Raw genomic sequence first — 25,313 nt, 5'->3', positions numbered from 1 at the left:
TATTTTTGATAAATCAGGAGAGTTTGCCATGTAATTACTGAATAATAATCTTTAGGATGCAATAAAAGTCACTGAGCATAAGACACAGTAAGTTGTACTGATGTAGTCCTTCGTTATTGTCTTCATGCCCCTCCCCTGCACACACACACACACACACACACACACACACACACACACGCACGCACGCGCATTTTCTTCAAGTTAACGCGGATGGTCGTCCCATTATATGACGTCACGGCAGAATTGAGTATACCAGCCCGTCACGCCAGTCAACGCACACTGGGAGCTGTCCACGGTGCTGAGAGCAGTCGCCGCTGCACTGCCGTCGCTCTGATTGAACGCTGACTGAATGGAGACGAGTGATGGCGCTGTGCTACTGGCATTTCTCAGCCTAGCAGCCGCGCTCTGCGCATAGACTTGCTTTCACGAGGAATCCCCATTCGAAACTTCAGCCTTTCGCGTCTTCTCCAGATTTCAGTCGACTTGTTTTGCCAGGAAAGGACGCGCGGCGCGGACGACATGACTTCTGAGGCACTTTTCCTCTCGCTCTCGGTGGAGTTGTTTACTTACTAAGCGCTCGCCTAACGTTACTGTGCCGGTCCTCCAGGGTTCGTGTACTGCGAAGTGAGATCCACTGACAGCTGCCTTACCGGTATGGATACAAATGCTATGAGAAGAGAAACATGCCGCTGACGGATCGCATAACGTGACATCACCCGCTCGAAAATGATTGCTCTGAACAGCGACGGCATGGCTATGGTGAGGAGATGCCTTCTGACGTTCAAGCCCTTCAGGTAAATCTGAAACTGCTTGCATTTATTAGACTGGAGAGTTGGCTGGCTGCTTTAGTCTCAGACATTTACTTTTCAGCTGTTCTGTATCCAAACCTTGGCGACCAACACAACCAGTTCACTTTATGACTCGAAACTGTCAACAGTTCATTTATAAATCTTTACACTTTGGTTCACATCCTCAAAAATGTAGGATGTGTGTGGATCTATTTTTTTTTTTTTTATTAGTTTTATTATGGCACACATTGTAGTCCATCAACAGTCCAAAAAAGGATCATTGACTTGTACCAATAGCAGACACTTTTTTTCACCGCCCTCAGGGCTATATCTTCATTACCTTTATGTACTCACAGTTGCATTTTTGGGTCCCAGTGCCCTCACACACTCTGTCCTGACTCCAGCATGTACAGTAGCTGGACTTAAGCACCATGTTGTACCTTTAAGAGCATGATAGCTTTGTTTACATTGTTTTACATTGTGTACACTGAAGGTTTTCCATCATTCAACCCAACAAAGACACATGTGTCCATTCAAAGGGTTGTTACTGTTACACTCTCAATAAATAAAGGTTCCTGGTTTGCATGCACAGTTCTTGTAAAATCTTGTTAGTATGCAACCTTACAAAGGCTCAAAATTTACCAGAAAACAAAGGGACCTGTGTAAAATGCATTTGCTATTCAAACAAGCCAAACAAACCCTTTAGTTCAATATTTGACAGCAGTGATAGTAGCAGTTCATTAACTATTTGCTATGATGAAGTGTTCCAGAGATGTTCTCAGAAATCAAAACTGTTGTGACGTTTGATACTTCAGAAATGAAAGCGTGTATAGGATCTCTTCTCAAAACTGTCTAAAAGTTGTTTAACTTGGAGAACATCTCCACTGCTGTTCGGTCCAGACTTCCACACAGAAAACATCACCCAGTCGTTGCTGGAGTTAATTCGTTCTTACGCTGTTGGCTAGACTAGCAGAGTTGTTGTTAACCTTGTTGGAGATCAAATGAACTCAGCCTCGCCATTCGAAGCTTCAGACATATTTTACAGCATGATGATAACATTGCTTTACAGTACTCCTTCACTATGAAATTGGCAGTATTTACAGATGCATCAGATGAATTGTTGTTTTTTACATTTGTTACATTACATCCGATTGCTTTTGAACGTAGATACAACGTTCCTTGTTGATCTTTGGCTTGGATATATGATTACTGTACTATACTATTATTATATGACACTCTATAATACAGTCAGTATAGAAATCTTTTGAATGCTTAAATGTTACTTAGTCTGGTTAAAGATTACTTGGATTGTTGGAAAATCTTTAGATGGTTATATAACACCCCACAAAGCATTCCAAAATCTATACTATATAGAAGTTTAGAATATTGCTTAGAAATGAAGATGCCAAAAAAGGTCATTGTGGAATGTCATACTGGTGCTCCATCCAGTACTTTTGGGATGAGTTGGGGATGAGGTAAGGCGGTGAACATCCAACATTCTGACCTCAGAAATGCTCTTGTTGCTGAATGCAATCAAATTCTCACAACAATACTCCACAACATTTAGTTTAGAGCAGGTGTCCCAATACCTTTGTCCATACAGTGAATCTGGCACCTTTTTTCTACTGCGCATCTACAACTATAGTGCAAACCTCGGTCAGCATTTAAAAGGCTGTAAAAGCTGATAGTGATGATGCTGTTTCATGGTTACAGTGGGAACTAATTTTTTCAAGACAAATGTTGTGGTTGGTGTGGCGCAACAGATAACATCGCTACCTGCCACTGAGCTACCACACCATGTGGGAGACTGGGGATCGATTCCCAGTCTGGGTGACTATGCTGCGCTACACCAATAAGAGTCCTTGGGCAAGACTCCTAACACTCCATTGGCCCACCTCTGTAATATGAGTAACCATGTAAGTCACTCTGGATAAGAGCGTCAGCTAAATGCCATAAATGTAAATGTAAATGTTGCCAAAAACAGTGTGACGGGGTTGCAGAAATTTAAATGACCCTTATTTTAATCCTATTATACACTCTAGTCAAACATTTCCAAAAATGACCCCTGAAAGAATTCCTCAGTTAAACATTCTTAATAGACCCAGAGGTGGTTCTTATGGCATTGCATAACAAATATTTTGGCACCATTTTTAAATGATTTCTTACAGCATAACACAACATAAAATGCAATTGCAATTAATGTTCACACATTTTCAGTTTGTAAGTGAACCATGCTGCTTGCTTCAGTTTCCGACAGCAGTGAGGGCTGATGAATAGCTAGCTGAGCACTGATAAAGTGTTCCAGAACAAGAAGTCAAAGGTGTTCTCAGAGATCTAAGCTAATGAGAGGATACACCAAAACTCTTTTTAAGGAGTCTACTAATAACGTTTCAGATTCTCTTGACATGCTCAGTCACCTGATGTGATACAGTGTCTTGGTAAAAGCAGTGACCTTTTTCAGTATAATCACCCATCAACAAAAGAACAGGGATTGAAGAAGCTCTAATGACGTTAGTATTTATTTCCCTCCCTTTTTTTATTCATTTACCCAATTTAGTCATTTACACCCACTTGCTTGGAATCCCTCTATCACCTAATGGTTCCAGAGGTTAATAGCCCAGAACATGCTATAGATTACTTGCCTAGCACATTTTTGAGACACTTGAAGTCAGCCAACCACATTGCCACATTGAACACATCCTTGGACAGCTCAGCATGTTTGGAGGGGAACACTAACTGTCAATTATGTTATGTCAGTGAACAGACATCAAAAAATTCATCCATCATTTGAAAGGTTCTTTAGGGAAACAAAAGTGGGCCACCAAATATCTCATTTACACCTGCTCACTTCACTTCATTAGGATTGTCTCCTAATAATATTTTAGCTACATGCATTCACACTCGGTAGTCTCCAGTAAGTCCAACTGAAACCAAATTGCTGTGTGGGGCAAAATATGTGAATTTTTTCATTGTGCTGCAATTATTATTGGTATTTGGGTTGCGTTGGGAGGGATTTTGCTTGTCGAATGTGTCTTGAAGAGGATGCATTTACACTGCTATAATATGTCTCAGATGCTCTCAGACAACCTTGTGGTTTGAGTGATCAGATTTTAACTTGCGTTTTTATCCAGATATAATCCTGATACTCAGGTTGCATGAAGTAACCAGTGTAAATAGTATGTATGTCAGTGGCCCAAAGAGCTTTTTAAGTGTGCAGTCTGGAATTTTACCAGCTATGGGATCACTATCTACACAACATCAGATGTCCTATGGCAATAACCTGTGGCAGAGAGTCTGTTACTTGCTCTTTTGGGCTGATGCAAAAAGCAGGCAATGTTGTGCAAAGTTGTATAATTCAAAGTTAAAGGGCAAGAGGAGAAGCATGTGACATTTTAAAGGTTTTTCAACCAGAGCTGAACAGCATGAAAGAACTGTTAAGCCATTAATATTAAACTATTCAGTCTCCTGACTGCCATTATTACCTTTTGTGTTTGGGCTATCAGGGCACAGTAAAATGGTGTCTGTTCCTCTGCAGGATTTTTGTGGCGGGGATTGGCTTCTTCAGCCTTTGCTTCTTAATGACCTCTCTGGGGGGGCAGTTCTCAGCCAAGCGGCTCGGGGACTCTCCGTTCACCATACGGACTGAAGGTAAGTCGACCAGTCTCATCTACAGTTAATAAGTTGAAGCTCTTCTCTTTGGACTCCAGTTTTGCACAAGTTTAGGGGGCTGGTATAGTGGCATGCATCAGCTGTTTTGGTGGTGTTTTTTGGGAGCCTGTGGGCATCATATTGTATAACATTAACACCACCTCCTTGTTTCTACACTCCTTGTTTGTCCATTATATCAGCTCCACCTACCATATAGGAGCATGTTGTACTTCTATAATTACAGACTGCAGTCCACCTGTTTCTCGGTTAACCTCCTTTCACCCTGTACTTCAATTATCAGGACCCTAAAGGACCACCACAGAGCAGGTATCATCAAGGACGCTGTACTGGGGGGAAAGTTATGACAATTCTAAGGGCCTGTGACTGACAGGGGCCCTAAAATGTATTTAGTGAGTATTTTGATAGATAGAATTGTTAGTGTTAGAGTTGTGGGATCCCAAATCCCTGACCCATGAGTATTAGACATAGTCATGTGGGTGTTCTTACCATTGAAGAAAAGTGAGGAAAGAGACTTAAAAAGTATACAGAGAATCAGATGGACTACAGACTGCAATTATAGAACTACAAAGTGCTCCTAAGTGGTAAGCAAAGTTGCTGTAGAGAGGTATTGCCAATTAAATAGGACTCTCTTGAGCAGATAAATGTGAACTCATGAGCACCGTGCCTAAAGCCAAGCATGGGCTAGAGGGAGCAGCTGTGAATGACTGTGCTCTATCCAATACTCCAATACTAATGAGTTGAGGATGAGGTGAAGTGGTGATCATCTAAAATCCTGACCTCACTAATGCTCTTTTAATTAAGAAGGTGTTTTCGGACTCCTGTAAAGTTGTTGTTGTGGAGATAAGAGGTATATACTGTAATCTGTAAAATGAGCAAATAAGCTGTTCATTTCTTTACCCGCGGTCTCCATTTTCACAAAGCACACTTCCTGCATGAGCAAATGATGAATGACAGCTCATAGCCTTCAGTGAGAGATATGAGGCTTTTGCGTCCAGAAAGCCAACTCCCCGGTTTTGGAATAAAGCTGTAGACATAAAATCAATACTCGCAACATTTGCTTGCTTTGTGGTTTGAGAAGCACAGGCAGTGGGAGTGAATGGTGACCTGATATGTGGAGAATAGCAGTACGCATAGAGACAGAAATAAATGCAGTGCAATACAGGATCCATCTGCATATTCTCCAATGCCCGGCTTACAGCTCTAAGTGATAGATAATCTTAGTTTAATAGAGCCCAGTGCTACAGAGAGAGAGAGAGGTAGAGAGAGAGAGAGAGAAAGAGAGAGAGAGACTGACTAATTAAGTACTCGTCTTGGGAAAGCAGCTGGCTCTTGCTCATTAAACACTGCCAGCTGCCCAGCCAGAGAAGGACACGAGAGTTTGAAGACCCACCTTTCTGTCCCTCTTCTTCTCTTTTTCTTACACATTCAAAAGTGCTTGATGTGAAAAATGCTATGGTAAACGTTTTCCCATGAAAACACAATATAAGGTTAGAGCTTAGCATGGCTTAACAAACTAAAATTGTCCTAGGAACTTTAATCTCTCTGACATCCAACTGCTCATAAACATGTTCTTCTGCTAACAGAACAAAGTGATTATGTAAAGCCTAAACATCAAGATTTACATGAAGACAAAGTTTAACCACTACTAAATGAACTAGGAACACCAAGTTTCCTTAACATCGATCTGTTCTTAAACACTGTTTACAACAGCCATAGGATGACATTTATTCATGAAGCATTTCTTATATAACTGTAACTTATAATACTATTACTAGTTTTTAACATTTGCAGGTTTGTACTGATACAGATACTTATTACATTAATACCTTAAATAATGTAAGTTTCAGGAAAGAAATGTACCTAAATACCACATGTATGATAACCATTTAACTCTTCTTAGCCTTTTCTGTTTCTATATAAAGACAAACAAGGTTTGGTATAGAACCACAAACTATTGGTTTCTACCATAGACAACTAATGAGGGAACAACATCGTAGGAATAATGAGGGAAATACATCACAGGATTTGTACTTTGTAGGTATACATCCATAAAAACACTGTGGCGGTAAGCAGGCAGGGGAACTATGGTCCGGCCCCCACACTGAGCTGGACACCACCCTAGCTCAACGCCCCTGGAGCCGGTTTAGGCAACAAATGCCAGGTGGTTCATAAAAGGGCTCAGTTAACCCACACACGGAGCAGACAGAGACTGAGTGAGACATAGAGGCAAAAGCGTGGGCAAAAAGGCCCACAGGACTCAGACTGACTGTGTTTTAGCCAAGTTGGTCTTGTAGTCCCATTTGGGGTTGGAGTTTCGTTTTGCTGCTGGTTTCCCCGAGGGACATGTCATAACACACAGAGTAGGACAGCAGATTTATGCTGATTTGAACAGACTACAGGTGTCTCTGGATGTCTCGGGGGGAAGCAGATGAATTAGATGAACAATCCAATGGGTGAGACTAAACTGACCAGGAGCCAGTCATGTCACATGTCTCATTGATGGGAATGTAGTTGCAAAAGGATTTCAGGGGGTTCCTGAAATCAACACAGGGTCAAAAGTATTTATACACTGGCTTTGATTATTAACCCACCACTGCTGAAAGTTCCAAAAGGCATTTTTACTTGCAAATGCCAAAGCCTCTCAGCTTCCTGTTAGTCATCATGATTGACTACAGCTGGTAGCTTCTCTGTGCCCACATAAAAAGGGGTTATTTCACAACACAAATAGGATTCAACAACACTCTGTGCAGTGGGTGCAAGGATTTTCGTACAGACCTGATAAAGGACGATCATTGATTTAGTCATGAATTGTTCTTGGAGCCATTTCTGAGCAACTGCAGATTTAAAGATTTAAACCCATAAAGCTCTGTGACTTTTATTACACCCTACAAATGACTAATTGGTAACTACATGCAAAGCAAGGCAAACCAATAGAGTTGTTATTAAGTTACACTGAAAATCTAACTGTTCTACTTACTAAATTAATTGAGTTAACATAACTTAAATGTTACAGTAAGTTGGGATAACTTAAGGTGATTAAGCCAAACTAACTCAAAAATGAATAGTTTAGATACACACCGTTCATTTGTGTAAGATCAACTCTTTGGCATATTTTAAGTCAAGGTGAATTTTTATTGGTTATATTTACTGAGTTGTCCCAGTGAAATATGATGATGTTAAGAGTGTGCCTTATGTTTGTGCAGTACAACCTTGACGAGTAAAACTCCCACCTTTCCCATTGGGGCAAAAGGCCTATCTTATCCCCCCCCCCCCCCCTTACTCATCATCTTTGTGTATCCGTTCCCCCCTGTATTTTTGTGCTGCTGCGTGGCCTCAGTGTTGAAGGCTGTAAGAACAAGTTAGCAATTTCCCTTGGCTTTGTGGCTTTATGCTTATGACAGTGTCCACTTACGCACAAGTACAGAATTATGCAATCAGTGTTTGGCTGGATTCCTGTTTAGTTTGGTGCTGTTCTCAAGCACACCTGAGTCAACTCTAACCTACTAATGGTGGCAAATTTAAACATAAGTCATTGCAAAAATAAGTACAAGTTAATTTGCTGGGACATCAGTGTCACTGTCTGCAGCCAAGCAAGATGTTTTTCTCCATGGACTGAGAGGCGATTGTACAAGAAAGAAACCCCTTCCCTAAAAATCACATCTCTAAACTCAACAGAGGTTTTATGGTCAGATGTCTGGAGTAGTTTGGAGGAGTAAAGGTGAAGCATTTAACCCCGACATGACAATGGCCCCCAAATACACATCAGAGGAGGTTGTAGAATGAATAAAGCTTAGTAACATTTTCAGTCCTAAAAGATGAAATTCAAATCCGCTTCTGCCCTGTTTTGCTTTTACAGTGCTGAATTGTTCATTTTTCGAATCCATACGTAAACCTGCGAACTCTCTGAGACTACTGTACTTTGCTACTGTACACCATCTCTCTAGCTGTCTTTTTGTATCGACCAGTAAATGAGCAGTCATAGTGTGTGTGTGTGTGTGTATGTGTGTGTGTGTGTTAGGCCTCAGCAGTGTGTTCCACATTTCTAAATGAGCTGTCCTGTGCTCCACTGCTGTGCTGATCCGGTGAGAGCCTGTTGATTCTCTGATCCTCTCCACACATAACAGCTTCTTTTAGCTTTTGTCCACCCACTCCTGCCATATCCGGGCTCATTTAAAACATATTCGCTAACGCTAATCCTCAGCCACAATCCGGAGGTCAGCTTTCAGGGTCGTAAGTCTGCTGCTAATGGTCATTTTGGAGGGATGTTAGTGATCCGATTCGCTTTTTTTTGTGGAAGCAGCGTGTGTATTTGCTCTCAGGGTTTGGGTAAGAGATTTGCACTGGTGAAGGTTTAAAGGCACAAACATAGTGAAGAGATTTTACTCTGACAGAAGGTGCTGATATGTCATATGTCATACCAGTGAAGAGTGTAGTTATGAGAGAGGTAGTTATGTCATTACATGTTTAGTAGTAAGTTATATAATAGAAATAAATGATGTTTATATATATATATATATATAATGGTTTTAATGAGCTCTAAGTGAGAAATAATTAATATCCCTATCCCTATTCCCTATGCTTTTGTTATGCCTACTGATATCTGCAACATTGGGGTTCATAGAAAAGATTGCCTAGTGAATATTTCTGCTTATGCCTCTGTCTTAAGAACATGCTGATGCTAATCTTCATAAAACACATTTAGCCCCAGAACCAAGGGAATGATTAGTTTTATCTTTAGCAGTGATCTTCATTGCTTTCAATGGGCTTTAGGCTGGGTGCACGCAATTGCAGATATACACTCCTCGTTTTTGCTCAAAACCAGGCTGTTTATTAGAAACACTTATCTTCAAGTTCAGTCTTGTTGGTATGCAGTTACTTTAGAGACTGCAGGCCAACTGTGATGCATAATGGGTTCATTTGTGTTGTATATGTAAAAAAAGGTTAAGCGATAAGATATGCAGTCCTAATAAGTTGGATATTTGTTAGCAATTCCCTGGATGTACTTAAGCTCTAAAACAGGGGTGTAACAATACACACCACTCAGTTCGGTGTGATACAAAACATTTGTTGATTTAAAAAAAAGTGTCTTAAAAATCTTTAAAACCTTGGAATAAACTCTTATTTTACATTAACATTCATTCAAAGTCCAGAACATTTTAGCCTTCTCCCATAAAATCACAATTTTAACTTACTGCACTAAGTGTGATGACCAATACAGATTGATAAATAGATAGATAGATAGATAGATAGCCATATATAGAGACATATATTTATCTATAATGAATTGAATTTAATTGAATACCGTAGATCCTTTCAGTGGATGATGTGTAGTAATAATAATAGTGAAATAATAATCTGAATCCATCTTTGAGTCAGCAAGGCAGCTAAATTCAGCTAACTACACCACTTCTAATTTAGTCCAGAATACAATTCTTCACAATAAGTTATTATCAGCCTAAAGGGAAATACATAATACACCTAAGGTGGACATACATTGTAAATTCTCAACCCTCCAAACATTAACAAAATCTTATAAATACATGATAACCTTTTAGAATTTATTGTTTAAAGTGCATACGACTATACTAAACATGACACATCAGACACAATTTTAAGGTAACTACTGCATTTAAGGTCGGCAGGGAAATTAGGACAAGAAGCCAAGTTCAGCCTCATAAGTTTCAGTTCTTTAGCCATTGTTTCCTTTCCAGATATGTAAAGCCACATATGGTCAGGTGTGATGGACAAATTTCAGACTGAATGTTGTTTTCTACTACTCATTTTAAAAACAAAAGAACATTAAAATCAGCAGGTTTGCATTTGTTCATTCATCCAACAAAACATAGGTTTAACCAATAATAAGTTGGTTAATTTGCTGTTTAACTGGTAATATATTTTTACTGATTAATATGCAAATAACAGAGACTGATTCTGTTTAAATGTTAATAAAATTTATAAAAGCATTATCAGGTAATGATAAGAAAAAACAATTATATGATACTTACAGAAAAAATGTTTAATGATAATGTCATGGCGTGTTTGGCCGGACCAAGATGGATGAACACTCGCAGAGATGGAATCAAAGCAAGCCGTTTTCTTGACAAAACCAGGGTAACAAAAAGATGCAAGAGAGGCAAAATAAGCAGCAACTAATGGGCACAAATAGTAAACTAAACTCAAACGTGACAAACAAAATGGCGAACACAACAAACCTGGGACTGGGAGGAGTCGGGAGCCGAGCAGGATTGGAAGGGATACTAATGGGAGGGGGGACCAAAAGGGGACCAGAACTAAATCCTACAGGCAGGGCCTGGGCGATAGGGGGTTAACGTAAACAGAAACTAGAGCAGCGCTCAATAAACAAAAAAGAAAAGCTGGGGGAAAAAAAGCTGCTAGACCAAACGGCAAGGCCGACCTGAAAAATCTGTGTGCTGCCGCGAGCGTGGGTCACCCTGCTTGAGCGTGGATAACCTGAGAATCCAGACAGGAGCGACCTGCTCCTGAACATGGGTAAAGCACAGAAGCTGACCTGAACATACCGGAACGTGTGAGGAACCTCAGGGCATCCTAGAGGTTCCAGACGGTTCAATTGTCGGCAGAGAACAACGGAATTGAGGCCCCTTAAGTACCCCCAGTCCCAGGTGTAACACGTGAACCAAACAATGAAGGATTACAACTGAACACAAATCAACTCATGTGAACAGAACCAAAACACACATGAACACAAATGAACATGAATCGACTCACATGCACTGAACTAAACACACATGAATGTAAACAAGGTGGAAGTGAGGCGGAAGTCCTTATTTGGGCACAGATAAAAATAAGACTAAACTATAAACTATAAATAAAAAACTGCAGAATTGTTCAAGAGCAAGTACAAATATTAACTGGATATTATATAGTAAATTTTATGCTGTCATGTCATATGAGTGCTGATACACTAAATTATAAAAGTGATCTAAAATTAAATATTAATATATATATATATTAAAATACAATACAATACATGACCCTGTGAATAGCGTCAGTAGCTATCAGTATCAGTATTGTTAGGATAGGTTGGGCTGGGGACAGTGTTGGTAATGCAGTAATGGTGTGGGAATGGTGTTGAAGCATGTGAGGATGAGGTGGGTACAGTGTTATAAATGTAGGGGATGGCTGAGGTGGACAGAATTCCATCTCTGCACAGCACACTACTCTGAAAGACTCTTAAAGGCTGAACCAAGCTAAAAAATTGGTTCCTGACTGAGCCAAATGTGGTCGGTTCTCAAAGGTCTAAAATGAGTCAGTCTACCATGTTCAATACGCAATGAACTGAAACTCAGCAGAGCTGAACCCAGAACACCATGACCTGAAAGGCAGGCACAAAGGCTGATGTACACAGAAGGCACATTGATGCAAGCTCAGAGACTTATTCTCTGAACCTGATCCTGGCTGAGACAAACTCCAATGGTTCTCGGACATGTTCGATTTCACTGTAACGTGCTAGCTTTTCCTGAGTCAACATACTGTCTTGTGTGATTAGAAATCCTAAAACACTGTGATTGACCATTTCAACTTCAAGTTGATGCAAGACTGAGGCTACAGGCAAAGGATACTATGGACAAAGTAAAAGGATGAAAATTCCAGTATGTTAGTCAATTTCTTTCTTCAACTTAGAGCCAGATAAAAAAGAAGAATGTTATTACATAGCAATGTTTAAGAACCCTGAGGTAGGTTGCTTTTAATCCCTTAACCATCCAAGGCTTATTACACACTAAGGTGTATTATTCAGTAACTACAAGGACTTCTGTACAAACTGGTGGGACTATACTTAATTATACATAATTTGTAATAACACTTTCAGTCCACCAGTAGACCATAGGCTTTTTAAGGGGTTAATTTGTTTATTTCCTGAATGCTGTAGAGAGAAAATAATATATAGAGGAAAAACTTCTTCTAGTATCAGTGGCTATATTTACATGCAACTATTTTCTCCAACCCCATTGAATGAATTCCTATTACAGATTAAGTCTGAGGTGTTTTTTTGTGTATGGTCTACTCAACAGTCGGATGAAAACCTCTGTTCACATGCACGCTACAAGTAATCCCCTCCAAAATGTGTAGAGGACCACTCATCACTTGAGTCCAAGTTAAGAGCAGCAGTATGTTAGCTGAGTTAGCCTATTTTTTAAAGTGATGGTTCAGGAAAATGTACTTTACATTCACTTAATAAAAAAGGGGTGAACAGGAGATATCATGTTCTGCAACGACACAAAAAAAGGATGAATGTCCACAGTGAAGACTGGTGGGAGAGAGTCACACTGATGGAATTCACAGGTTTTGACTGAAAGCAAAATTCCCATATGACACGCCAGTCATTCATGACTTTATGCTGGCTGGATTAAAAAGAATTACCCACCTTGTTCAATCGTAAGGACATTATTTTTAGATTGGCTTCAATCTAATTAGTCTATTCTGATATATACACTGTGTGCAGAATTATTAGGCAAATGAGTATTTTGATCACATCATCCTTTTTATACATGTTGTCCTACTCCAAGCTCTATGGGCTTGAAAGCCAACTACCAATCAAGTAAATCAGGGAATGTGCATCTCTGTAATGAGACGGGGTGTGGTCTAATGACATCAACACCCAATATGGTGTTTGGCAAAATGGGTCAGAAGAGAGATTTGACGGACTCTGAAAAGTCAAAAATTGTGAGATGTCTTGCAGAGAGATGCAGCAGTCTTGAAATTGCCAAACTTTTGAAGCGTGATCACCGAACAATCAAGCGTTTCATGGCAAATAGCCAACAGGATCGCAAGAAACGTGATGAAAAACAACGCAAAATAACTGCCCATGAATTGAGGAAAATCAAGCGTGAAGCTGCCAAGATGCCATTTGCCACCAGTTTTGCCATATTTCAGAGCTGCAACATTACTGGAGTATCAAAAAGCACAAGGGGTACGATACTCAGGGACATGGCCAAGGTAAGGAAGGCTGAAAAACTACCACCTTTGAACAAGAAACATAAGATAAAATGTCAAGATTGGGCCAAGAAATATCTTAAGACTGATTTTTCCAACTCAAACGCCAGCAAGGTGGAGGTGGGGTACTGGTATTGGCTGGTATCATCAAAGATGAACTTGTGGTACCTTTTCAGGTTGAGGATGGAGTGAAGCTCAACTCCCAGACCTACTGCCAGTTTCTGGAAGACACCTTCTTCAAGCAGTGGTACAGAAAGAAGTCGGTATCGTTCAAGAAAAACATGATTTTCATGCAGGACAATGCTCCATCACATGCATCTAAATACTCCACAGCGTGGCTGGCCAGAACCTGTGGTCCCTCATAAAATGTGAGATCTACAGGGAGGGAAAACAGTACACCTTCCTGAACAGTGTCTGGGAGGCTGTGGTGTCTGCTGCATGCAATGTTGATCGTAAACAGATCAAGCAACTGACAGAATCTATGGATGGAAGACTTTTAAGTGTCACCGTAAAGAAAGGTGGCTATATTGGTCACTGATTTGTTTTTGTTTTTGAATGTCAGAAATGTTTATTTCTAAATTGTGTTATATTGGTTTACCTGGTGAAAAAAAAAAGTGAGATGGGTATATATTTGTTTTTTATTAAGTTGCCTAATAATTCTGCACAGTAATAGGTACCTGCACAAACAGATATCCTCCTAAGATAGCCAAATCTAAAAAAAAACAAAAAACACTCCAACTTCCAAAAATATTAAGCTTTGATATTTATGAGTCTTTTGGGTTGATTGAGAACATAGTTGTTGTTCTATAATAAAAAGAATCCTCTCAAATACAACTTGCCTAATAATTCTGCACACACTGTACTGATGTGTATACATTCATGAATTCTATTCTGACTGAGATTATTAATGTATGTAAATGTGGCTAGTATTGGCACTGTTTATAGTTTTGAACAGTTTTTGAAGTGCAGTACTGAAGTCCTATGAATCTGTTGATTTAGACATCCAATTAATTTATAGAGTAATTAATTTATAATGTAATTATGCAATGGAATTTAACAGGAACCGTAGAGGTCAAATTGAGGTCTGAAAGACCAGGAAAGCTTTCACATGAGATGCTCATAATAATAAGACAGTCTGTAAGATCTGGTGGTGCACTGTGTTACTGGACTGTGGACTACAGTGACACCTGGACATATGTATATAGAGAAATATATGATCTATCTACAGTGTTAGCATTGCTTGTCAGTGTAGCACAGAAATCTGATAAATTGATTGATTTAAACATCCCATTCATCCAGCTCAGCTGGTTCAGAACAATTAACTGAACTTCCCAACACTACTGGCTAAGCAGCACAGACTGATAATGTTGGCTGGTAATTGTGATTGAACATTTCTTCTCAATTATTTATTTTTTCCCAGCTTTTCCCCCATTTAGCTTTGTGTTCTTTTTCACCCATTAACCAAGTCGCCCCATCACATGATGCAACTACCATGCTGGGAGGGTGAAGGCCAGCACATGCTTTATTTGAGTCACAGGAAGTGTGCGAGAGTCAGAGGGAGCACACTGTTACGTTAGCTATTAGGATGGGAGAAAGGGAGGGACATCCTATAGCCACCCAATGAGAGTGAGGCCGATTATGCACCCTTGGACTCTTAGCCCCTGAAAGCTGTGGCATCGTACTCACACGCTCTCGACAATGCTTAAAAAGGACCAATGACAGCTGTGGCACTAGGAAAAAAAAAATGTATTTCTTCTTGTTTACTCCAGCACCATTTGAGTCAGGCCCATGTACTGACAATTTGGGAGAAAGGGGCTCATGGGAAAAAGAGCAATCTGAACATTAATTGAACTTAATATAATTAACAGCATACTGCAACAACTATTATCAAGAGAGAGACCATGTAATCATGATTGAGATTACAAGAAACATAGCGTAAAGAAATATTTCTTAAGGCAGTCTTAAACATTAGTACTACCCCGTAATCAAGAATTTCAACCCTCATTCTCTGCATTCAATGCTGTGACATAACCCACTAGGCTGTCTAACAATTATGAGCTCTGTGAGTAATAAGTCACAGAGCTTCATTTGAATGCTTATTTTTTACAATGACACCGATTATGTTTTTGCAAGCATTATATTTGGCTACTGTACCAAATAGCCAAATAACTGAATGTGAAGCTTTTTGAAAGAGATTATCAGTGCTTTACTGGCAGTGCTGTGGTGCATATGTACATCCATGTCAACTCGGTACTGATGTTTCCCAAAGATGCAACAAAAGGGGAGCTTAACTGTGATGGAGCCAACACATAAGCTCTGTTCTCAGAGAAAAGTCGAAGTTATTATCCTCACTGTCTAGGTGAGAAACGTTTCACTTTCTGGTCAACATTTCTATTTTTGTTTTGGATCATTTTTGCAAGAAGAAAATATACACATCTAGGCACTCAAATAGACTCTAATAACTTTTAGCAAGGTCTCTGACCTCAATTAGCTTATCAGGGCTGTGGCTTGTTCACAATCATTATGAGAAAATGCCAAGTGATGCAAATTTCAGAGTTTCTTAGCATCTTAGCTCAGACTCTTTAAACCTTGCCTAAAAATCAGACAAGGTTCATCTTCTAAGCAGCTGTCAAGCACTCTGAAATTAAAATAATTGATGCCCAGAAAGCAGGTGATGGCTAAAAGGACATGGCAAAGCATGTTCAGGTAGCCATTAAAGAATAGCAGTGAACAGGAACAGTGGAAGTCAACTGAGTTGAGGTCCAGAAAACTTTGACACACCTGTTTGTATTATTGCTAAACAAACCAAACCCTCACCCTTCAGAAAAGACTCTGGAATCCAACCATCTTATGGAACTAGAAGCCGTTTGCAAGTATAAATGGGTAAAAATATCCAAACTGAGTATTAAAAAGGCACAAAATTGCATTTAAAAGCTGTGATACCTGCCAAAGTCTGTATACCAAACTATTGCTTCAGGCCCTTTCCAATTTTTTAATCTTTTTCTTTTGGTTATCAGGTCACTTTTACATGTTTAGCTACGCACAGTATCAGAATTCTTGCCTAAGGGTGCCCAAACATTTGCATGCCACTGTAAAATGTTTATGCACATAAAAACACATCATAAAAAAAAGAACATAAAAATGCCATCATTAATTCTGCTTCCCACACTGATGATGCACACTGCAAAAGGTCTTGGGTTGTGTTGGACAGAAAGACAGCTGAGAGTGAGCTGCGGGTGGCTCCTGCCTCATTTCATTAAAGTTGCATTAGTCTTTCTCCGGAGATCCGCTGGAACTCCTCAGTGGTGACATTTCAGAATCAGGTTTCCTTGGGCTAAAACATAATTCAACAGGAGAGTGGCTGTGTGGACACCGAACCTGCAATGCTTGTCAAAGGAAGGTTATCATATTTTACTTGATACCAAATATTTGGACATCTGATAGGAAATACATGATGTCATGTTGGCAGTTGTTTGAAAGAACATTAATATTGCAAGTGTCTACATGGTCTGTAAAGAAGGTTGGTCTGAAAGCCAGTTCAGTTCCAGCAGGAGCTCTCTGATTCCAGGCATTTGGGAATTAAAAGTCATGTTCAAAGCAAAGCTGTAGACTTGATTCCATACATAGACATTCAAGTTAGCGCACGCCTGCATACACACAGCATGAGATGCTGGGCTGTCACTGTCTAGACAGCCTTTTTGAAAGATGCAGCCTTCTACAACACATACTTCAGCAGCCTGCCTGTATTTTACTTGAACGGCAACAACAAAAAAAACATTGTAAAATATAAAATGAACAACAAATCAAATAGCATCTTTGGTGCTGAAATATTTATCCACCTGAAGAAGCTGGCAGAGGAGAATTCAGTGCAATTTAGCTAGACCTTGATAGTCAACTAAGTTAATTTAGCTGCTAAAATGACCTTACTAAGGTCAAATAGGTGACACTGATTGTTCTTAACACATCTTGTTTCCCTGTAGATTAACAGAAAACATTAACGCTAATGATGGAGAAACTAAACTAAATTAATATGGTATTTATATAGTTTTAATAGTAACATATATATATAAAAAAAATATTTTGCAAGATCCATTTGTATGTTCATTTGTAATAAAACAGTTGTGTGCAATCCTCTTCATCCTTTACAACACTTTGTGCCATAAATCAACTTATGAACTCAATTCCAGTTTAATTTCTGGAATCACACAGTCCTAGAAGGATGAGGGGCAATTTAATTAACTAACATGTAAACAAAAATAACCCTTACGTTCAGGTGATCCCTCCAAAGCTTTGCTACCCTCTTCCCAGAATCTCTATATATATCTATATATATATATATATATCCATCTATATATATATATATATATATATATATATATATATATATATATATATATATATATATATGACCTGAAGTAAATTAGCCAGGTAGAGTGGCTGAAATTCACTCCTACACAGTGGTCAAAGCTGGATGAAACTCACTTTAACATGTCTTAGTTATAGCTGTTATTGCTGTTATTGCAGCAAATGGTCTAGTACTTGTTTTCTTCTGCTGACAAATAATAAAATTTCAGTTACTTCAAGAGCACTTTGATCTGCAGTAAATAAGTGTTTAATTACAGTGTTTAATTACAGTGTAATTAATTAGTGTTACAAATTACAGTGTTTAAGTGTAATTCGTAATCTGATTACTTTGATCTGTAGATTAATCCCTATTTGTGATCTGATAACTTTCAAATGTTGAATACTGAAATGCATTCTGACTTGTCCATTGATAATTTTTTTCTTATGATTCCGCCATCGCCACCTTCCTTATAGTGTATTATTACAGACTGGTCAACCAGTACAATCAGTCATCCTAGACCTCATTCATCTATTGTCATTCTCTGACTGTGGGGCCATTGTGTATTTTAATAAAGCTATATATACTCTATTCACATTTAAGTTTTCTTTACAGTCCACAATGTTTGCTTTTAAATGTAAATAAATCAGAATTTGACAAATTTTTCAAAAGTTTGCGCAGAATTAAATTGTCCAAATGTAAGATGACAGTCATTAGACTGCTATGAAATGGTGTATTGTAGAGGAAAATACAGACTTTCTGTACAGTAGGTAGTAATAGTAACAACACAAATATAGCCATTTTGTTTACTATTTAAAATGACCAACCTACATGTGTCTTTTGGGTTTGTATGTACTTTTAATGATGGTGATATTGTAGTAAATATTTTTTTGGTGTCCTGCATGTATTTGCCATGAGTTTAAGAAGGCCAGAAATGAAGCTTTCACATCAAACCACTCTGAATGACAGTGTTTACATCATCGTGTATACATTTAGAAAAAGTATGTCAGATTTTCTTTGGAAGTATCAACATTAAATATATTTATTATTTGAGTTGTTGCGTTGTTCTGAGTTATGATTTATTGTACACAAAGCTTTTGTTATACAGCTTCAAATGTCTGTTTAGACCTTTGTAGCTGCACACAATTGAAATACAGTTTATAAAATAGATAAACTCTATTTAAATTTCTTTACCAAGAAATGGCAATTGCATCTTCAATGTAATTGAAATAGCTGCTACAGCTATGATTAGAACATCTGTAGGGATTAGGAAATGGCATGCTAAAATTGGTTTATTTCTAGTGTAATGGCTGGCATTTTTCTCTTAATGCCAGACAGGCTTTGCTTTCAGTTGTAAATGTCTTCTCAGCTCTGGCAGTTTTATAGGTTTCTCAGACATACTTGAAAAGGAACAATAGATCTTAAAATCTACACACAAAAAAGAAAGCTGGAGGCCACCTACTCTGAATGAGGCTGCGTCACTCAGTGTGATAACAATACGCAAAAGTGCTCAGAGGAAAGGAATGCTGACTAATGCTGTCATCTTTATGCGAGCTCCTCTTTTCACCTAACCTTTTAGGTATTCAAAACAGAGTTCATCAGGAGTGTAGGTGTGTGTGTGTGTGTGGTAAATTCAACTTATAGAGGAGGCCACATCAGTGCGTTTAGAGTGACAGGTTATTTTGGAGCTGTAAGTGTCTCTGCTTCACACATAAAACTCTGAGATGAGCTCTAGATTCATCACTAAACACCTGCCTTAAAATAGCCTACAATAAGACAGAATGTCAGGGGAAAAGTCACAGTATGGATCATAAAGCAGTTTTATATCTCTGAACCTCGCCCTGTAGGATATACAGAGTTTCTTTAAGAAAGGTTAAGCTGAGGACTAAGGCAAGGGGCAGAAAGAAACTAATGGGGAGCATTGAGGGAGCATTGCTTGACTTCAGTGTCTTTGGTCGATCTGTGTCTGCTAGAAATAATGTGTCTAATACAAACTATGAAGGGACAGATTTACTGTGTGCAAACTTTTCCAAACTTTTCCAGATTTCTGGCCAGTCCGTGTTGACAGTTTGAGAGAGAATAGAGTAGTTTATGAGGGGCGCAGACTCTTTTTTTTTTTTTTTTACCTAAGCGTAACCTTGTGGTGTATACTGGTCAGCGACTTAATTAATTTGAATGGGTCCTGTCAATAGGCAGTTGAAAATTGAGCATGAAAGTGCAGTTTTAGGCAGTTACTAGGCAGTGTCTTATTTTAATTTTTACCTTCCACCTTAAATGATGCAGCAGCTACATGTACTAGGTAGTACATGTCCAATGTACACACCTCAAATCTGCCTGTTTTACAGACCTTTTTTGGTTAGGAGACACCAGTTTTTGAAGTTCACAGTATGTGAATTGGGCCATTGTGTATTTGAATGAAGCTAAAAATACTTTAAATATACTAAAGATTAAATTTCTGCTTTTGTTACAGTACAGAAGTATTTGCTTTCAAATGTACATGAATCAGAATTTAACCAATCTCAAAATCAAAGTTTGAGCAGAATTAAATTGTAAATATAAGATATCATTATATTGATGTGAAATAGAGTATTTTTTCCTTTTCTGTTTTGGTGTCCTGCTGGTATATGCCATTAACAGAGTTCAAGAAGGCCAAAAGTTCTTCACATCAAACTACTCTGAATGACACTGTTCCTCAGTCATTCACAGAAGTTCACAGTACGTCACAATCATGAACTCCATGCCATGATTAATTGGAATCATCCAGGGCTAAAACTGTAATGAATAATAGATTTTAGAAGTTATGTATTTATTTTTACTTTATATATCATTTAGTTCTGGGTGGCTACATTCTCTATGGAGTTCAGGAATACTTTACCAAAACTTTATTTTCTAAAAGAGCTTTGGCTCTTGGTGGATTTCAAGAGTGCATAAGAAAATGGGAAATGTGCTGTCTCGCATAAAAAATGCAGGAAAATTTATTCTAACAAGGCAACGAAAATTAAAAATTTCTTACACAGTACTGTGTGGAAAATACACTTCCCTAATCCTCAGCTACATCTAACTGACTTCTCTATGAAGAAATCACTGCTTCATTCTAACAAATATTTTAGTGGCTTAACCCCTTAAAACAACCTATGGCCTGCCAGCAGACCAAAAGTGTTATTACAACTTTCTATTACCAAATAGTACCCCCACCAGTTTGTTATATATTATGTATTATATTATGTACTGTATTATAAAATTATACACCTTATTGTGTAATAAGCCTTGGTGTGTTAAGGGGTTAAGTGTGACCTTAAAAAAACAATGAATAACCATTATTGAAAATCAAACATTTTCTGGTCCACTTTATTCAGTTTAGTAAAAACTTTTTGTAGGAGTAAATATGAAAACACAGGCTAAATGGAATGTTCCATTTGTCTTACATAGAATGCGGCAGAATATTTAATAATATTTATTTAGGCAGAAAGAGTTCATTTGTTTATAAATACAAATATTTTAATACAACAAATGAAGAAATCAACAATACACTGTGATGACTAATAACTGGTGAGTCTGTTGTTAGTGTAATTGGGTTCTTTTTTTTCTTTTTTTTTACTTTTTGCTTTTGGTTGCTAGTTTGCTTGTCTTCTGGTTTTGACCCTCACTTGTTTGCTTACTACTCTTGTGCCTCGTCCAGTGTATCTTGTTTTGCTTATCCTGTTTTTGACCTGGCCCGCCTTTGACACCTCTCTTTTGGACTGCCCTTTTCTTAACACAACAACCAATCACTTTTATATCCACAAGCATCTGGTTAGTTCACTCAGTTTTACACCTGTAAAAATTAACCAGACTAAAGAAAAAAGTTTGACGAATCAACACAAAACCTGGTTGGTGTGAAATCGACCTTAAAAGCCCAGACAAAAAACAATACACCAAGATTGTTTACAACCATTCAATCTCAGACAAGTGATGAATAAATAAATGCGCAGATGTCAACCGCGAAAAGCAATCAATCAGAAGTTCATACATAACGAAATCTCTGCACAGTACTGTTCCATACTACGTCATGCAGCATTGCAGGCCACAGTGAATGGATATGGTTTGTCAAAATGAACTTGAAACAGTTCAATTACAACATTTGCTGATTAATAGTGATGAGCGTTACCCTGACCTTTGGCATTGATTTTCTGATTAGGCTGTGCTGCTCTTAGCGTGCTGGGTCCCTCTGTCTTGTTCAGTTTACAAATGCTTGAGTGCGCAGAGCTCTTGTAAACTAGGTATATTAGATCTCAATTACATGCTTAATGTTTTCTGAAGGAAGTATAAAGGAATCTTGTCTTTTCCAAGTAGTATACATACCAACCATTAAAAAAAGGCCAGGAAACATCACTGGATGGAGTTTAGAAAAGATGACATCTATAAGTAGATATGAAACTTTGCGGATTTGACTAAGAGCAAATTGGAGTTGATGAAACTGTGAAAAATCAATTACAGGACATCGATCTCTGGAACCTGTGTGTGTATGTGTGTTGCGGCGGTTTGTGACATTTTGTTGCAATTATGAAGTGTTGGGCTCGATAGAGTGTGTGACATCTTTGTTGAGTTGAGGTACACCTTATTTGATTTCAAGCACAGAGGAGAACTTCGTAACCACATATTTATTGATCAGGCTGGAGCAGTTTCAGCATCAGTTGCTGTGAAAGAAATGAGAAACAGCAGAGAGAAACACACACACATACACAAACACACACATTACTGATTGTTCAAGGCATTGCATTTCTGTAAAGGCTCTGTTAAAAGCCCAGTATGAGTATGTAGGCCTACACCTCAGTTCTTCTCCCTCATAACAGCATTACTCCCATGATTAAAATCAGTTTAGACCTAAAATAGAACCCTGTGGGAATTTGCTACACTATTACCAAAAAAATCATAGTAGTTTCTGCATTAATGAACACTAGTACGATAGACAGTATGTTACAGTGTGAGTCACAGAACTTTAAACTTCTGCTGGTTAATCCGGTGAATGTTTTTACTGCAGTGCCGGACCAATGCACTTGGTTACAGTATGTTACCAGACCTTGTGACTTCCTGTCTACAATAACAACAGTCCTTATCACTTCAACATGAACGAGCAGGATACACTGTTGTAGACTGAATTAGACATGGGTACCAGTCCGAAAGCAATGATATCAGAGGAAAAATGACTTCACCTGATACAATTTTGTAACAAATCTAGCCTGAAACTGTTGTGATAACATGTTTGCTGTGTGTTTCGTCCTGTGGGGTAGTACAGTGTTGAAGCAGTTTGAGCATGGTCACGTACTTTTAACATGTTTATCTTATGAGAAATGGTTCAATTAAAAACAGTTTATTTCAGTTTCGTTTTCATTTTAAAATAAATATGGGATGTTATTTAAGATTATAATATTTGGTATTGATATTGGAAAAAAGAGAACTGTTGAACCGTCTTTGGGCTATTCAGTGTCAAATGCATGATATTGCAGTCATTATGAACTCACACCTGAAAGTCCATGCCAAGGTCCAAAACAAAGTTAAAGTTTTTGCTATAATTGATCCGGTTAGTACTGGTTTCACATTGCAATTAAGTGAGCACACTAACAAACATTGCATATACCTTTTGTTGTCGTCAGCTACATGGACTGCATCTCCCTATTCTCAACATCGATTGATTTGCAGAAGAGTGTGTGTCTGACATCGGTATATACCTGCCAGTATACTGCTAATAACGACCAGTAGCACCAACTTTAAGTGCAGTACTCAAGGCTAGCTTGAATTCAGCAAATGACTATGCTCGTTGTGCAAGAGTTCTATTGTCACCGACAGACATTACCATGCCCATGTGCTACAGTGACTCAATTTAAATCTTCTCTTTCAGTTCTTTTTCTTCTTCTGCTGTTTAATGGTTGACGATAGTCAACTTTCTGTAACTGGTTCGAAAGTTCGAATCATGCAAAAAAGTGTTTTCACACTGCCTTCATTATCTCTCTATTATATAGCCCTCGTTATCCCCCACCCCTGTCTTCTTCCCTTTCGTCCTGTGATCTGCTCTCTCCCTGTATGTGCCCTAATGGCAGCAGGCTAAAAGGAGCAGCTCCGTTACTCAGCCATGCTTCTCTGCTCTTCTCCCTGAGCCGTCAGGAGCCTATATGAATGTGAGGAGATGCTGAGGAGAAGTGACAGAGGCTGTCTCCTCTAATCTCTCCAGCCTTTCCCAACTCCCCTTTATGAGTGCAGAGAGTCCAGTCCTAAATGAACACACCTGCAGAGCTGCTGGTGGTGAGGCGGCCTGGAGTGTTTGGGGAGCAAGAGTGCTGCAGTAGGGGATATGACTTTATTATTACTATTAATTAATATACTTATACATTTGAAATTTTTAACAATAATTCTCATAACAGTTTAACAGGACAAAATAGTCTTAGAATGAGTTATATTTAATGGTTAACACAATTACAAATTACTAAGAGAGTAAGATTAAGTTGTTTAATAGTATTTAATGTTATATATTTATTAGTTATTAGTTATCAGTTATATGTTATGAAGGTCCTTTAAAATCTCCATGCTGAAATGATAATGGAAATGATCTTTTGGGGAAGTTGTGGTTTCTCCATTAAGCTTTCCACATACACATTGTATGTCCTTGCTTTGTAATGTATGGCTGGTCATAGCAGATGTCAAGACAGGTCACACACTTTGAGTAAAGAAATCCCCCTCAAAGTGGTCAGGCTTTGTTTAGCACCAATGATAATGAACGGTCAAATATTTGGGATGTCAATATTTGGCTGGCAAGTTCTGAGCACTGCTGGATGTTCTGTAGCATAATGTGAGACTTGGAAACCCACAGGACCCTCTCACTGTTATTGCAGGAGAATTGTTTAAGACTGGGTCAGTTTAACCTAATATCTGCCAGGTTCTGCAGTGGAGCTGGCAAAAATCAGAGAGTAAAAACAAACAAAAAAAAAACTAACAGCAAATATGAATTGCAAACACTCAGAAAGGCAGAACCAACAGAGAAACCTGCACATCCAACATTTCTCCTGCAATCAAGGGTATTAAAAGGGAGTTTGTGGCCATTTTGCTGCAGCCTGTACTTTATACTAGAAGTTGTTACATTGCTATGATGATTTGAAAGATTTAGTTGGTGTGTGCTAGATAGAGCTCCAACACTGTAGCAAGCATATTTCCACTGCTCAAGATATCATGAGTCTAAGTAATACCTTTATATTTTGCATTGATCCTGTCCATCTTCTTGTCAGTGGCTACATTTCAATGTCTGTTCAACCAAATTGAAGGGTAGATACAACAGAGGGCATGTCAGCGATTTAGATGTTGATTGTCTGAAGTGATGACAGTACCTCACCCCAATGGGTAAGTGGCAAACTGAGCACTGAAGAAAGCAATACTGATTGTAAGTTAGTAGTACAGTTAGTAGATGTGTAAAAGGGCTGAAAGGGCTCCTGTCTAACTGGCTGATTGGAACCAACCAATTACACCTGAGAAACAATAGTGTGGTTTATCGTGTAATTTGTTGTCAAATAGAA

At 38.5% G+C, this 25,313-nt stretch overlaps 1 protein-coding gene across 2 annotated transcripts in view; it reads left to right on the top strand.

The window, feature by feature from the left end:
* The first annotated feature begins 288 nt into the window (after positions 1-288).
* Positions 289-25,313, top strand: part of LOC140573759 (alpha-1,6-mannosylglycoprotein 6-beta-N-acetylglucosaminyltransferase B) — a 123,991-nt gene continuing 98,966 nt past the window's right edge. For both annotated transcript variants that reach the window (XM_072693293.1, XM_072693292.1), the window contains exons 1-2: positions 289-794; positions 4,324-4,436. In XM_072693293.1, coding sequence (XP_072549394.1) covers positions 727-794; positions 4,324-4,436 — 181 coding nt within the window. In that variant the 5' untranslated portion in view covers positions 289-726. The remainder of the gene's footprint in view (positions 795-4,323; positions 4,437-25,313) is intronic.

The sequence above is a fragment of the Salminus brasiliensis genome, chromosome 12 (assembly GCF_030463535.1).
Source record: "Salminus brasiliensis chromosome 12, fSalBra1.hap2, whole genome shotgun sequence".
Taxonomy (NCBI): domain Eukaryota; kingdom Metazoa; phylum Chordata; class Actinopteri; order Characiformes; family Bryconidae; genus Salminus; species Salminus brasiliensis.
This window is presented reverse-complemented; position numbering and strand designations above follow the sequence as displayed.